Source organism: Cygnus atratus, chromosome Z (assembly GCF_013377495.2).
Source record: "Cygnus atratus isolate AKBS03 ecotype Queensland, Australia chromosome Z, CAtr_DNAZoo_HiC_assembly, whole genome shotgun sequence".
Lineage (NCBI taxonomy): Eukaryota > Metazoa > Chordata > Aves > Anseriformes > Anatidae > Cygnus > Cygnus atratus.
The window spans coordinates 31,170,579-31,188,408 of NC_066396.1; the positions used below are offsets into that span (position 1 = coordinate 31,170,579).

The 17,830-nt window shown below is 35.2% G+C and overlaps 1 protein-coding gene across 1 annotated transcript in view; it reads right to left on the minus strand.

The window, feature by feature from the left end:
- The window catches only part of PTPRD (protein tyrosine phosphatase receptor type D), a 420,315-nt gene that overhangs the window by 112,827 nt on the left and 289,658 nt on the right, over window positions 1–17,830 (minus strand). The window contains 5 exon segments of the mRNA XM_035569749.2: window positions 2,379–2,469; window positions 8,691–8,950; window positions 9,841–9,941; window positions 10,360–10,947; window positions 15,985–16,102. Coding sequence (XP_035425642.1) covers window positions 2,379–2,469; window positions 8,691–8,950; window positions 9,841–9,941; window positions 10,360–10,947; window positions 15,985–16,102 — 1,158 coding nt within the window.

The window sequence follows — 17,830 nt, forward strand, 5'->3', positions numbered from 1 at the left end:
ATTGACAACAAGTTCAGTGTCATCTGGCACCCATAATTAATCTGTTAATGCTGCTGAATGTGACTAGTCTTTGAATTTCAGAAGTGGGTGGTATATTAAATCAGTTTTCCATTACTGTATGCATGTTGACAGCTGAGTTTACTGTTTAACTGTATTATATGTCATTCAGGACTACAGTTATAAGCTGATGGCATTCACAATCCAACTGTTTTAAAAGGAAGATGTTAATAGATCAACACTGCATTTGAATCAAATTGGATGACAACGTAGATGAAATTGGTCAAGAGGTAACACAGGATCCAATGAAACAGCCAATGGTGATAAGAACCATGTAGTCCTTCAAGCAATTCTTTTTATGTCTTCTGATTGAGAATTCTCTTATTGCTATATATTTTCTTCTTTGACTTTTCTAATCAGGAAAAAGACTACAGACTGACACACATTTTTCATGGTTACTGAAACAAATCTGTTTGTATTTCAAAAGCTTTCTACAACAGTGTTGGTTTGGTGAATATATATTTATTTGCCTTACATTTTGGTGCAAATATTGAAACTAATATCCAATTGGTCAATGGGAAGAGGGAAAAAGAGCTGTGTCATTGCTTGCAGATAATCATCACTTTGCAGTGATTTTATCTTGGGAAGCATATTGAGGACTATCTATCTATCACAGAATGATAGGTTGAAAATGACTTTCAAGATCATCAAGTCCAACCATCAAGCTGAGCTACCAAGTCCCATCACTAAACGACATCCCTTAATGCCACATCGACACATCTCTTAGATACCTCCAGGGACTGGTACTCTACCACTTCCCTTGGCAACTCATTCCAATGCTTAATCATCCCCTCTGTGAAGAAATTCTTCCTAATGTCCAATCTAAACCTCCACTGTTGAAATGTGAGAATCATTTCCTCACATCTAATCACTTGTCACCTGAGAAAGAGATTGCCACCCTACTAACTGGTACCTCCATTGAGATGGTTGTAGAGAGCAATGAGGAGCCTTGTTGAATGTCATGTGACATTGGATTGGCCTTGCTAATTATGACTGAGGCAAGAAAGATATTAAGTGGCATTGCCTTATCCTCGTCTTTCATCACTACCTTATCCCTCACATCCAATAAAGGATGGAGATTCTCCTTCAGCATCCTTTTGCTGTTGATGTATTTATAAAAGCATTTTTATGGTCATTTGCTACACTAGCCAAACTGATTTCCAATTGGGCTTTGGCTCCTCTAATCTTCTCCCTGCACAATTTGACAACAACTCTACAGTCCTTCTGAGTTTCCTGCCCCTTCTTCCAGAGCTCATAATCTATCTTTTTCTTCCTGAATTCCTGACTATGTACTTGGTGAAGCATCTCTGTAACATAAATGTCCTGAATCCACCAAAAGAAGGACGAACAAATAGAATCCAGTCAAAATATCATTTATCTAGGAGTAAAAAACAAACAAACAAAAAAAACCCTGACTTCCATGTCGTCTGTTTGAAGTGCAGAAATACTGTATGTACAAATTACCATGGTATCCAAATGGGATTGAAAATCCCAGCCAGATGCAGCAACACTACATCTTTTGTGACAGGCTTTAATATGGGACTCTGAAAAGAACTTTACAATGATAAATACTAATATTATTCCAAATTTATAGATTGAGGGAAGTTAGAGTAAGACACATTGTCATTCAGTAAAATAGAAGACTGGACTGCATCCTGACTCTAAACTTCCTGGATTGGATAGTATCAGTAACGGTAAACTCATTACTAGTATTATTGCCACTGAGATAAAAATACTTCCACTCTGTAAAGAAATGTAATTTATAGTGTCAAATAATGACACACTATTGTACTTTCCTACTTCGTTAATTTATTTCTGAACACACACTCTCAGTAGAAAGGAGAATAGTGTAAAAGTTATCATCATCAGCATTACTGTATGTGAGAACCAGGTAAAGACACCACAAGAAGTTCAAATGTTAAATTGCACTGCAGATTGCAATTTGAAATTTTCTACAGATTTAGCAAACAGCCCACTAATGAACCAGACCTTTATTAGAGTTCACATAACTGGTGATTAAGCGTTTACTGACAAGTCATTTCACCCCCTGCACTTTTGCATTACGCTTTACAATAGAAAAAAAGAATAAAATATTAATGCTAACAAAGATCAGACACTGTGTGCTTTATTGCAACTTTATGTCTGTAATGTCCTCTAATTTAAGTAATTTGAACTTTGTTTCAGTCCCCATAGGCTAATTCAAATATAAATATAAAAATATCCTGACAACCAAAACTACTTTAGCTGGTGAGTTAAACACACATTACTAATAAGACTGTTTCCTTAGTAAAGGAGAGAAAGACAATGAAAACATATAGTACCTCATCTAGTTCCATTTCATCTGGACTTTCCCATGGCTTGATGAATTTTCCACGAGACCTCTTCAAAGGCACAATAACTATGTAATACCCTCTGCAAAGGAAACAGTAGGACAAAACTGAAGGTGAAGGAAAAGGAAAGAAGGAACAGATAAATTAATGGACTATGTGTCTGTTCAGAGAGGCTCAATAGACCTGTGATGTGTTGAGAACAAAGTTTTGTGTATTGTATGTCATTGCAGTCTCCCAAACATGGCTGTAAAGTTTCACATTCTTTAAATAGTGCAAAATATCTGTCAAAAAATGGCACTAATTACCTGCCTTTTCATGTAAACACATAAATATGTATAGGAAAAAATAATTACAATGTTTCAAAACGCCTGCATGGTTGACTGAAACTTATTATTTCATTTGAAATACAAAAGGTATTGGACACTTGTGCCCTGCCACCAACAAATTGGGGAAAAAAAATCACAAATCAAACCAACCAACCAAAAAAAACCTAACAACAAAAAAAATCAACCCAACCTCCTAAATTGGAACATATTACCATATATTTAAAGCTCAATTATCATTCTATCTTCCCAGACTTTCACGTATAATAAGAATGGTAGGGTAATATAACATGCTTGTTGATGCCAATACTATTACAAACAGAAAATAAAGAAGACATATCATACATTCCAGCTGCGCTCTCTTTACTTTTGAGCATCACTCACTATCAGCTTTTCCTACTTTTTTTTTTTTTGTATTTTGTTCAGTCATAGTCACATGCTCTCTTTACAGCTAGGACTTGTAAATTATATATACCCTAAATTTTCCTCACAAACATTTTTCTAAAAATATCTTGTCCCTGTTCTCCCGGCTCCCTACCCCCACTGTTACTGTTACTTGTTACTATTTCCAGTAACAAGCTCATTAAGAAAGTTTGTCTCTGACTCTCCATTACCAAAGATAATTTTATTATCTCATGGACCATCTTCTTCCCTTTCAGTGTGCTATTTCTTACAGCCTGTTCACCTTCTGCTGTAATGTCTATTCATTTTACCCACTAATCACTGTTGACAAAAACTTTAGTAGTTAATGAAGGAGTCTAAAGGAAAGGAACTTGCCTTACAAATCATCAAAAACTAACTCAGCTTAAACAAACTTAATACACGGTCTTTACCCCATACCAGTGCATGGCACTGATCCATTTTAATGGTCTGTTCTTAATTAAAGCTACTTCCTCTAACAGAAATGCAACAAAAATCTGGATTTATAACTGTTGTATTAAATGCTTAAATTCCTAACACTTAATAATGTTTAGAAATTAGAGAAATTTCTTTGTGGTTGAGCTCCAACAGGAGGTGCTGGAATTGGGAAATGTAGACCACAGATTTGTAACTGCTGTACAATGACACTATTGCCAAGATTTAAGCAAAATCTGAAACAGGTATTCTTTATAGTAGCAATATGATAAACAATCTTTAACAGTTGTGTTCTTATTCTTTAAGAGTAAGTCTGGTTGAGCCCAGATTTTAAAGTTGAGTGCATATTTTTAAAAAATGTTTGGGTTTTTATTTATTTATTTTTCTTAAATGTTACACATTTTTGTGATAGTTTTATAAAACAAAACAAGACTAAAAGTATCCATAATAAAATAAATTCTTGTTTTCAGAACAACCATCTGTTCTTTCAAATATATAGTATTTTTCCCGAACATCTATTGGAGTTAAAAATATATTTCTCTTTTTCTCTGAAAGAGATGTTACAGCATCTTAAGTTAGCCAGAGTTGCAGAAAGCTGCCAAACTTTCTCCTACTGTGAACTCCAAGACAAACATAAAGGATATAAATAAACAAATCAATACAAGACTTAAAAAAAAAAAAAAGTTGAATTAGGATACAAATTAGAATATTAAAATTTCTTTAATACAGTAAAACTCAAGTGACATAAATTCTTCTCTGTTGACTGTGTTCCCCCGTTCCAATGGTCCCCCTCCTCCCATCCCCCCAAGGTCGAGGTTCTGAATTTTGACTTGATGATGAGATTCAAAAAATCCTTTCTGGGATCTTTCCCTACTAGGAAGCCCTCTGTCACCTGTCACCTCCACAGATGGTCTGCCTGCTCCAAAATCAGGGTACCAAAGATTTAGATTCCCTCTTCAACAGTTTTCTCTATTCCCTTTCCCCAAAACCATTATTTATGAAGCTGAAAAGAAATAAACAAACAAAATTTTCAGAAGTGATAAGAACACAATCTAAACAGTAGTTTAGGAGCAGATTTATTAGACTTGGTGGCTGAAGGAATGTTTTGCTAAACATCATCAAATCTGAAGAAAGTTTAGTTGATGACATTTTGAAACACTGTGAACTGAAATGTCTTGTTCCAACTAATAAATGGCTGCTGTTATTTGGTTATTGCCAGTAGGTCACAGCTGCAGTATGCAGCTATTTTATACTAACTTTGGAGGGTGGAAGCGAAAGCTACAAAAACATGACAACGTAGAAGCCGTAGGTCTGTTAATACTGATTATTTTCTGTAAATCAGAGTGTCTTTTAGCAATCACTTATACTTGAAATATTTACATATATTTAAATGTTATCTGAAGACTGTAACTGTAGAAACCAGAACAGAAGATCTAAAAAATAAAACTGCACTATTTGTAACTTAAAATTTAGTCAAATAATTACTTGTCCTGATTTTCATAGGTGCAAACTGTCTTTCAGCCAGAGCAACCTAGATTTCTCCTAATTCTTGCCAAAACCAGAGGAAGGAAAAAGCAGTCCAATCGGTCAGCTCTACTGTAAATATAGTGAAAGAAAACATATGTCAGGGGAATTGTATTTATAGTCGTATCTCTCCCTTGATGTATTTCCAAGGGAGAAACTATTAACTTCCTGAACTATCTTCCTTTCCAATTAGTGTTAATACAAAACCAGATACAGAGCAGGTACACCTGGCCATAGACCACTATACCACTTTATCCAAATTAGTCACCTCATAGAAAATAAAATCCTCTTCCAAAATCAACCCATACAAGCAATCAGACAGATTAGACTTCCTTCTACAACACTATGCTTTCCTCTACCACAAAACATGAAAACACTTCCGACATAAAAGGGAGGGTTTCACTCTACAGTGGTTCCATTGCATAATTTTAACTTAAAATTCCATGTCTTCATTTTGTTTAGTTTCAAAGGGATTTACAGTATATTAATGTTTGCCTAGAAGGCAAAAACTTATTCTTTTAGCTTGCTTAAACATATCTTTAGGACTATTTTCTTCTAGCAAAAGATGATTTATTCATGTATATAATAACTACAACCTACACACTTTTTGTTTTTCAGGTTCATAGGAATTCATACAAAAAACATTTGATAATTGGCTCTGATATATCTTTCAGACATTGAAGACATCTGCTGGATGAACTGCACAGCAGTCTTTTCTCTCTCTCTCTCTCTTTTTTTTTTTATTTAAAAGCTAACACAGTGTTCATAGATTTTTATCAATCAAGGAACATCGAGCATGTAAATGTTACTTTCACACTTCATGCAGGCCTCCCACTCATAACTTTGATCATCCACTAAGATTTTCAGCACATACAGGGTATTTTAAAGCTGAAAGCATATGTACATCAACAGCAAGCTGAAAAATGAAACAGTTCCCATATATATACAGTGCTGCAAATTGCAAAGACTGTGAAATTCTGTTATTTCTAGCTAACTCCAGAAAATATAGCACCTCTTACAAAAGACATTTTATTACTTGCTTTATATTTATTTTTAAGTGTGGGTTTTGTTCTTGGTGGTGGTGGTGTGTTTTTTTTTTTTGGTTGTTGTTATTGTTGTTGTTTGCTTTTTGTTATGATGAGGGCAATGAGAGAACAGAGGGCTTTCTTGCATATTGCTTGATCTACTGATACTACAAAGGCCAAAGTCTTACATAAAACTGTTTTTATCCAAGACTTTGCAAAGATGGAACAGATTCAGAGAAAGATGAACTATCCTTTAAATATAAAACTTGCTTTTCATTAACTCAAAATACTTTAGAAAAATAAAGAAATAAAGAAATTGCTGACTTGTTATGACACCAGCAAAAAAGATCCATTTTACCAAGCATATTCTGAGCTCTGCTCTAATTTTTACTCTGTACCACCATAAAACACTGAAATAATGAAAATTACTTCTATCACCTTTAAAGGATTACTAAGGTTCTTCTAAAATTACCCTCAATCCCATTAGTATTTACCTATAATCCATCCAAGCAAACCATTAACTGTTTCACCTTCAGTATCATTAGTAACATTGAAAGATTCCCAAAGAATAGTACTTCATAGTAAGATACATACAATCACCAGCATATAATGTACCCATAGAGGAACAACAAAAAACTGTCAGCATAATTATTGCACACAATTGTTCTTCCTCTACAAGACTATAGATCTTACCTATTCCAAAATACATCAGGTATCTAAACATGATAGTATTTTCTTTTCAGTATGTAATTGTGTTGGTATTCTTACTTCCAGTGCCAGATCAATCTTTCTATTGTTTATTTTTCTGTGTCAAGCCATATCATATCTCCTTAGGAAATATATATAGGAGGAGACGCTACATATTTGTAAAATTGACAATAGAATCCCATTGATTTAATGCATCTTTGCTGCTGTCACCAAGTGTCTTTCAGTTTTTCACATTACATAAAAGGAAGGGCATTGGCTGTTCTTTTTCCACTGCCATCTCCTGCTATTGTCTAACCAGCTACTCGGCATGTTTTTCTCTGTGAACACTCTACCTCATAAATCTTTTTTGACTCATTCCATCTTCAGTCTTCCTTATCTGCATTTTTTACTGACCACATCTTATTCAATCTAATGATAATGGCTGCATTCTTCAGTTTTTCATCCTTTTAAAGTCATTCATTTCATGACCTCACCTGCCTCAAAATCCTCAGTCAGTAATGAAAAAGGGGAACACCTTTCTAAAAAGACAACAATAAAAATCCACCAGGGAGATGGCAAGTTCAATACCCAACAATTTTTAATGACTCACTCATTTTCTTCCCCATTTCCTTTACATTACACATGGGAACTTTATAGACCAACAAGAACCACTATAGGCAGAGCAATAACACTTATTGATTATATTATGCTTCATGTTTTCTTGGCAAAACTTTATTGTTTGTCCTTTCTAATCCCTGCTCTAAAGAGGGATTATTTCTGCTATGTCTCCACAGCACCCTTCCTCCAAAATGTAAGTAACCTCTAGTCAACTCTCTTCCCTTCATTTATTTATTTATTTATTTATTTTTTAAACTGGGACCAGTGGAAAAGACCTGAGATTTTTTTTATTAAAAAGAAAAAAACAAAACCAAAAACAACAAAATAAAACAACCAACCAACCAACAAACCTTCATGATAAATTTATTTGAAATAATTTACATGCAGTAATAGTTCTTTAAAGTTCCGTATAATTCTAGAATAACAGACTTAGTACGTCATGTTGCTGCAGCTGGAAAATTATCCATTGACAGGTTATCCATTCTTCAGGAGGATATATCTTTCAAAATAAAACTGGCTTCCTTAATCCTTCTTGGTTTACTATCTTGGTTTACTATCTTGGATTAATGAAGAAAAGCAAGGATTCTCTAAGAACCAACTAGAAGCCGAAGGACAATCTGTGGTGTAATGGACCACACTGATACCAGGGTTCTTTTAGGATCAGTAACTGCTACTACTTTATTGATGACATAACTTCAGCTCTCTCTTTCTGGGGGCCTAACTTCATCTCTCATATTGAGGGCATAACTTCATTATCCTTGTTGCATCCCCATATTGAGGACAGGCTCCCTTCTTATACCATTCGCCCCACAGCAGTACTTTTCCACTAACTATTCGTTGGTCAAAAAACTTTGCCTGGCAACCACAAACACCCAGCAACCTCCATGCCTTAATGGCTGGAGAACAAGCAACCTGAGATGGCAAGGCATCTCCTGAATCACCCTTCTTTGTTCCCTCTAAACTCTTTACATTTCTGATGGCCTCATCATTAAGAGTCTGATGTTATCACCAACCATGGGCCTTGTCGACCCCCATAGCAACACTCCCACAACAACCTTTAGCCATATATTTCCAACTAGAGTTTACTACATCCTTTGCTGAGTAACAAACTTTTATACATTGTTACTCCAAATACTACTACAGAGTACTGTATTCTGTATTGTTTTGAGGAATAAAGCCCTGGTCCACCACTACAGGTTCAGGTTTTATTAGGAGAATAGTAAGAATGATCATCTTTCTGGAGATAAATGCAATGTCATTCACTCACTCACTTTATATTCTCATTTGATGGTACTTCTGGAAGTTCCACAGTTATCATGCCATCTAAGTTGGTCTTTCCGATGAAGACTGGCTTAGTACGAAGCACGTCTGGTGCAGTCTTTGCTGTCACTCTGTGCTGAAGACCTCCAGCACTATTCCCTCTGTTTGTCAGCACAAATGAATACGATGTCTCTGGCTTCAAGTTAGTGATCAGCTTTTGAGTAGCACGTCCATCAACCTCCACCACCATTTTGCCATCATCATAAAGGATCTAAGTTAATATAGAAATCAAATGTGTTTTTTGTTAACAGGGAAGACAACTGATATCGTCACACTGAATTCAGGAATGAGTCTAGCTATAAATTTAAAAAGAAAATTTTGGGCATTTTAGGCTGTAAGATACTACTAGATTCACTACTACAATTAAACTGCTTGTTATGGGCAGAAAAAAAACAAAAACAAAAAAACAACCACTCTGTATTAATTCAAAGCAGAGCAAGCACTCCTGAAATCCAATTTCACTTATTCAAATTCAGTAGCTTTGCTTGAATGCAGAATTTATATCAAGGCAAACTTGTCCTTAAAGTTACCTTGATTTATTCCATTCATACTCGATATTCGGAAAGGTTTTTGCAATATTTATTTTATAAAATATTGCTCTTTCCTGGCCACTGCCAGAGATGAAAAAGGTGATGGAGAGTCACACAGAAGTAATGACAGGTCAGACTGCAATTTCCATTGAGTCTCTTTATCTGGCTAATCCTATAGTTAGTGGAATAGAAGAGTTATACTCCAAAAGTGTGTTATTGCAAATGTGAGGAGATGAAGAACACAGCACACAGTTAATAGTTACTACAGAAAAGAGTAACAATAAAAATAAAATTACTTTTTTCACTATCTAGTCTAAAATATAGTAGCAATGAACTACAAATTAGCAACGTGTTCATACCATGAATAACAACCACTATCAGACTGACTTGGAAATACTGCCATGACAACAGGAATTGCCAGAGGACTGAATTTAGCAGCTTGGGTCAATATTGCTGTTTAGTTTGCATTCTTAAAAACAGCAATACCAGAAAAAGCTACATGTTCAGTAAGCTACTTAGCCAGCTGAATGTCATCCTCCAGTTTCTCTCTAACAAACAGAAAGCAACTTACTTTGAAAGGCAAGGCTGAATTGTAGTTTTCTGGAATTTCCCAAGACAGCAAAACGGAAGTCTTCATTACTGCTTTAACATGAAAATTTTTTGCAAACACTGCTGGAAGAAAGGAAATGTATATAAACAACATCATGTAGTTTAGATTTTCCATGGCTACCTGGGAGTTTTAGCTTTCCATTTAGGCCGAAGAAACAACATTAATTAAATTCTCCTACCTGTTTGCTCATACTTTAATACAACGTTCTAACTCACTCTTGCTCTTATCTAGTGACAACCCAACATTTAAGTTCTCCTTACCTGAAGAAATTGTGAAGATGTTAGCCAGAACTTTCTTGGCAAGGGACAACTGAATTCTAAGGCATCCAAAACATATTAAGATTTACATACTTTACCTTTTGTGTTTGTTGAAACTATTTTTATGAATGGGCTGGTCAGTTTTATTTACAGCTTCAAAAACACTGATATCCAAAGACCGATACTCCTTTAAAGGTCAACGCCATAAGCAGACAAATCCTACCTTGATCCACGGGTAGTGTCCTGAACTGGACACTTGGACTATATGGACCAGGCCCTTTGCTTGTGTGGGCACGTACTTTTACATCATATGTGGTATCTGGTTTTAAGCCAGAAAGTGTCATAGAGGTATCGGCAGGAACAACAGGGAGTTCAACTGGCTGGTAAGCGACATTGATATCTCTGTACAAGACGGTGTATTTGGTGATAATGCCATTTCTCTCTGCCAAGAGTGGCATCTGCCAAGTTAATTGAACTGATGTAGAAGTAGAGCTTTCTGAGTGGAGATTTTGGGGAAATCCACTGGGTACCTCTTCAGGAACAGAAATCTCTTTAACCATCTCCTCCCCAAAGCCCACTTTATTTCTAGCTGAGAGCCTGAAGACATAAGAAGCTCCTTTATGAATGTCTGTGGCTGTGAAGTGATCTTCCTTGTCTGAGAACTCCATGGTTGTAAATGTATCCACATCCTTGCGACCAAACTTCAGGCGGTAACCCTGTAGCGGCCCAAAGGTGTCCACAGGAGGGTGCCACTGAATTAGAGCTGTGTTCATCTGTGTGTGGCTAATCACAAGTCGAGGTTTGCCTGGAACTGTAGCACAACGTTATTTAAAGATGATAAATACAAACAGAATTGCACATAAAATTATTGAGTCTAGTTTTAAAAGGAATATAGATAATTTTTTCTTCCCTCACTCTTTGTTCCACAGATCACTACCTTGTGGAAGAAATAATGTCTGCCTCCTGTACTACTGAGTCAAACTGTGTAGTGAACTATGATAGTAAAGGCATTTATTGTCCATTGTACTCTTCCCTTACCATTCTAAATACCATGCCTTCCCTTACTAAATACAGAGAACATTCAGAGGCACAGGAACATCAGTCAAGAAGTAAAACTTCAAACATACATCTTATGAGTAGTTCTGTCTGACTTACAGATCTTTGCTTGAAAAACAAAGAGTACTGTCAAAAGTATTCATTAAACTAATCCAAGGTACATTTCTGCTGTTCATGTAAATTGAAAAATAATTAATAACAATAACAGTAATAACAGTAATAATAATAATGGAGAAATTATGAGTTTGTAAATCTGTTTAACATAATTCTTGCCATTGAAAGTTAAAAATGTCGAAGAAGGAAAGTAAGGCCAACCTAGTGACAATCAGTCACTACCACAGATACCATAGCACCCTACCATATCAGTTTCAGTATATAAATGACCTCCAGCATGGGATGTTTCAGATTGGAGTGGTAGCAAGGTTTTGAATTTAATTTCTTGATTGTCCCTGCTTATCACCTGTTGAACTAGTTTCCAGCATGTTTTGGTACAGATGAACTGGGTTTCTTCTGAAGAAGACTAAGTTTACTGGATGCTGTTCTGTACCTGCACACCAGATACCCTCAAATTCTTAATTGGGACCTAACTGGCCTGCTTATGCTGATTCATCTTTTAGATAGGTTCAGACCCATTTAAAAGTGTGGTGGGCATATTTGTAGTAAAGAACCATTATAAATCTATGTTAGGGTGAAATGCTATTACAGCTAGTATGGTATACATTTTTTGGGTCTTGATATCAGCAGCTTTCATTTACCGTTCCTGTTTTATTTTATTTTATTTTTTTTAATGCATTCATTTATTCACATTTGTTTACATACTTATATATTTAATTTCTATATTCATGACATAATTATTCAATTGTAACAGAAAAGTAATTTTAAAATATATTTGGTAATTAAGAATATCCATAACAGTATTCAGATATTTGGTGTTCATTGTGTGCCAATACCTGACAGGTCAAGAAACTAGAGTGGTTTTGGGAGTAGTAGTGCTATGATAACAGTCTTCCACAAAGACTAATTAGTTCCATGCACGTTCAAAGCCTTCCCAAGTGCATCTAATTGCTGTACCGTGAGCTCTGGTTCCTGTATTTAAACACTTCAGTGGGTTTTATTACTTATCTTCAGTTCTCAGGCACCCAACAAATCAGATTCTTATTGTCAGAACTTCTGACTACCATTCCAAAATGAATTAGGAATAAGGAGAGAGGAATGGTATGGCTTGAGGGAAATTCTGCATTTAATAAGCTCTTTCCTTATTGCATCTGTCATAAGTCCCGACACTACCCCTAATTGTGTACGAATTGTAGCTAGTTTTTATATAATTTTTCCAATTATCCTTCCTTTTAAATGTTCTTCCTAGCTTACCTGCAAATATATTCCTAGGAATTGTGTATGCTTTTTCCTACACTTGTTACATAGAGAATATCTCTCTGACTTTTCCTTATTGATTATTATGAGGCATGAGGCCTTATGGAACAAAGAAAAGGCTCCAAAGGCCTTTTGCAGGCCATATATGTCTCTACATTTCTCGCTCACATACTACTGAAGATAATGGAGCACATGAAAGAGAAAGAGTCCACACAAATAGAATAACAACTCCTTCTGCTTTCTAGGAGAGAGACTGCTGGAAGATGTCACTAAATTAAATATGTGATTTTTTTTTCTTTTTTTCCGGTGGCAGTTAATGCTATTTTTTTTTAACCATTCTGTACAGACAAAGAAAAAATAACAATACTTATTCCTGATCAGAAGAACTGATAGAGCTCACTTTTCCATTAAAACTACTCTGTGATTAAAGTGGTAAATAACTATGTTCACCTTTTTTTTTTTTTTTTTTTAAATATGAAACGTATATGATTCTGCAGTAGGTGAATTTTCTTTTTGTCAACATAGAACTGATACATGGAACTCTGGGGAGGACAAGGGCCTGTTGGAGTGAGTCCAGAGGACTCTCCTACGAAGCAAGGCTGAGAGAGCCTTCTTGGTTTCTGTAGCTAAGCTGTAGCCCCCTGTAGCTAAGGGGGCCTACAGAAAAGCTGGGGAGGGACTTTTTGAAACCAAATGATTTTTAAGGTCCCTTCAAACAAACCATTCTATGGTTCTATGATAGAGAAATAAAATGTTTCCCTCTCTCTTTTTATGTCTTGATAGATTCAGTTTCTACTTTCTTTTAGTATTATCACTTGTGTATATTGGGGGACAAACAGTAGGGTTCTGCACAGTCCCAAATATAAAAGTGGCATGAAATAGCTCTCTAGAAATTTCTTCCCATAACAATATTTGTATTTGTCAAGAATGCAAATGAAATTAATTTTCCATGAAAATTATATTTTCCTCATCTATTGAAGTCCACCTCCCTAACTACATAGCAAGATGTTTCTCAAATCACAGTCATGTCCTTCTGTGTCAGTCATTACATCAGCCAGTTGTAATGTCATGGTATTGTTAGAAGAAGCACGTGCAAGCTGCCTTTGTGAAAGTACTCAAAGTAACTTGTTTCTGTTAGTTGCCATGAAATGCACCATCTGTCTTCATGACAATTTGCTCCTCTTAGACATAAAATAAATAAATAAATAAATAAATAAAAATCACGTATGAATCTTTTTGAAATATTGGTCTTTTAATGCAATATTTATAGTTGTGCATAGGTGAAACTTAGACTGAACTTCGTATTTCAAGAGTTTTGTCCAGTACAGAGGACAATTCCAAATAAGAGAGAAGCTGTTGTGTTATGAGACTCAGAAATTACAGGTTTTATCCAATTTGAGAAAAATTGCATTACATTGTTGAAAGGTAAGTCTTAACTTTGTCAATATCTTGTTAATCATGTATTATCAGCATTTAACTAACTGTAAGCATTATCACTAATTATCACCAATTTAAAATTTTCAAGTACTTTGAGTTAAAAAGTCTTCAGTAACATTTTTTCTTTCATTTCATTTCTAAAACCAGGAAAGAAAACTGAGTAAAAGATGAAAACACACCTTGGAATGAAGATGTTAACAACACTGTGACTTCACTAATAATTGCAGATACTGTACTGTAGGCATATTTAACTTTGGTGATTTTTTTCCTGCCTAATAATGTAAATGTTGCTTTTATACAATGAAAAAGATAAAACTGAATAGTTATCATCTGAACAACTGCTTTTAAGTCATTGCTCATGAATAGTAAGCTTGTAAAGTAAACATTCAGATCTTTACTCACCTTTAGCATATGCTATATTTTACTGATATAATCTCACTCATTTTCATACAGCTGTACCTGATTTATACCTTTAAAAATTAGACTTGAATGTCAGATCCATCATTAGTTTTATTTTAGTATTTAAATAGCTCATTTTCAGGGGAAAAAAATCAAATGGAAACTCTGAGGGAACAGAAGGGTGTACTTCAAACCTACAAGCTCTTGGTATTAATGCATTCATCATTCCTTCATCTGCCTGATGAATTCTCAAAAGAACAGTGAGCTGGAAATTCTTGATACTGAATGTATTTAATGTTTCCTTTTTCAAATACCTGCATACGAATTTTCCTTACAAAACGAGCTCAATGATGGCAAGATGTAACAGCAAGGCAAATAGGTTTTCACATACATCAGAAAATAGGAAAGAGCAAAATGGTAACTAGCTGTTACTCTAGAGACCAGCAGAAAGAGTTACTTGTCTACAAAGAGAAGTAAATGGCAAGGACAGTGTGATATATCTGAATTTACATGCATGCCTCTGATTCTCCATTGCTCTTCAGTCACTTGGGATTTTATGGGACACAAGATTTGTTTAATTTTCTAAAAAAGCATCAGAGATCTTGGAAAAATGATTCATGAATAATAGTAATGACTAAATGCATACAGCTTTCAAGTTTTGCAAGCAGATTTGCATAGCCTGTGCTTGTATCTACGAGATAACCGTCATGGTCAACATAACTGTGTTTATTCAAATTGGAAACTGAACTTTAAAAAGATTAATGCATCAAATGCCACCTTTCCTAAATCAAGTTCAGATACAATTAAGAAGTATACATCTCATTTTTTTTCCAGACCAGGAGAATTCAGGAAAGAAGAGGTTGGAGTGGATGATTCAGTATGTGTCAAGAGTAACGACTGAAAGGTCAGATCTGAGATGCAACTATACGGTTTATCTAGCCACCAAGATGGAGATTTTGCCAAGGCAACTGATGACACTAAATATAGTATTTCTCAAATTAGTGCAAGATGCTCTCTATGTTCAGTTTTAAAAATTAAATCAATCAATATAAATACCAAATGCAAACTGAACACAGTTTTATGGTGTATATTGCCCCAATTTATGCCTCAGATTGCCTCTGTCTTCAGCATTTTACAGGCTGACTTTCGTTTCTTGTTTTCAAATTCTGTATTAATAATTACATTCTTCTGAGGTAAGTTGTTACTGACATACAGGTTCTTTCCATGTTCTTGCTGTTAGGCAGCAGCATTGTTTTTCTTACACAGCTCAGGAAAGCCCTCCACAAATTTTTCAAATATCTTTCTCAGCAGTGAATCTCTCATTTTCCTCTCCAGGAAGACACCAATCAAAATGGAAGAGCTACTAGAAAGCATAAATATCACTTTCTGATTGTTTCTAGAACTGAGAGAGGGAGAAAGGGGGACAGTGATTCTGTTTTTGTCTAAATAAATGAAGGGCCCAATACCGAAACAGAAAAAAACTTTGTCCTATAAACATTTTCCACACTACAGAAGACTTCCAAACAGCAGTAACAAAAAGCTAGAACAAGTGTAAGGATTTGCTCAGAGATTATGTAGGTATTACCTGCACCAGTAGTCGATACAAGTTTGGGCTTGCTGCGTGCTCCATCACCTTTTGTTGTGTAGGCTGTCACAGTGAAGGAGTATGTAGTTTCAGGCTGAAGCCCAGAAATTATCATTTCCTAAGAAGAAATAAAACGAGATTTTTTTTTATTATTTTTTTTTTTTTTAAGGAGAGCACAGAATCTTTAAGATAACCTCTGTATAATACATGCAGTGCACACACTTTGGTGCTACTGGAAGTGCTAGCAAGCATTTGAGAACACCAACAGACTGTTTTGTGGGAAATACTTCATAATGTGGTATTTCACTCACTTAAGCAATAAACGACAGCACACTTCTAAACAGAATGCCTTGGATAGATTAAGGCATAAGGCCAAAGGCTTAGTGGTGTGAACAGTGAATAAGCCCTTCTGAAATACTTTGCCTTAGGAATCTTACTGATGCTGTGAAACGCATGCATGTGTAGAAATGAAATATATTTTAACTTAGTCATTTACAGGTCTTCACTGACATAGTTATAAAAGGCCTACATATAAGCATGTTGCAGTTGCATCCAAACTTTTTGCCTCCTTATGGTTCAGCTGAACAAGAAAGCTTCTTTCCTTTCATAACACATTATTTGCAACCTGTGTTACTGGTTGGAATTTGCATCTAAACATCTAAAAGAACTTGAGAAACAGATCACTTTTAAAGTCTAGAAGAGCTACCTAAAATATCATTAAAAATATGATCAGAGAATAACTCTAACAGCTGACAGCAGCTAGAAAACAAGTAACTTTTCAGCTAGCACATGCACACACACAGACACGCCACATATACACACACAAAATGGCAAAGGGTCAGCCAACTGAAATGAATTAATCTTACATCATGTTGTAAGGGTAGGTAGAGGAAGTTAAGCCTTGACACTCACAAAATAATTAAACTTTATATGTAAATATAAATGAACAGTATTTAGAGGAAACTGATTGGCCCAGATTTCCTGACTCATCTGCTTCCAGTTTTTAACCCCTGGACTACTCCTGTACATCCAGGCATTCACATGCCTGAATGGATTTACACTAAATTCCACTGCTGTCAGAGAGACAGTATATTTATGTGTCCTCCATAAAACTTAATATAGAAATTGTGGGTCAGACTATACACAGTACATGAATTTTTCCAGATTCTGAGTATGAGCTCAGTACAGATTTGATTAGAACTTGGCATTGTATTTGCCCCTATATAGTCCCCTATTAGCAATGTAGAAATAACAAGGTAATGACCAGAGGAAGTGGACAAAAATCACTCTAACAAAAGAAAAACACACAAAAAAAGCCCAGAAAACCATCAAACACCAAATAACAAAACAACAACAAAGAAACAAACAAAAAAAGACCACTCCTTAGAATCTATTTCAGAATTGAATTGAACCTAAAGGCCAGAATCAGTAAGACAATTTTTTTCTTCTTTCAGAAGGACTCTTCACCAGATATTAGCAGAATAAAACTGCAAAAAGCAAAAACAAAAACAAAACAAACAAAATGAAAACAAACAAAAAAATCATTTTAAACAGTGATGAAGCTACCAGCCTCATCTAAAACAAGCAGTACTTCATGGTGTAACGGAGATGTGACTGCATTGTCTTTTAGAAGTTTAACTTGGATACAGCAAACACATACTACTTAGGCATAAACAATGCAGGGCATATGACATCCCTGATAAAATATAACATGGAATTATTGAATTACCAAAAAGGAAGCACAACTGACTTCAACCTTCATCTACACAAAAAAATCACTCAGAATGAATACAGTGAAACTTTTGATTATTGCTATGCCATCACAAACCATCTTTTTTTTGTTTTT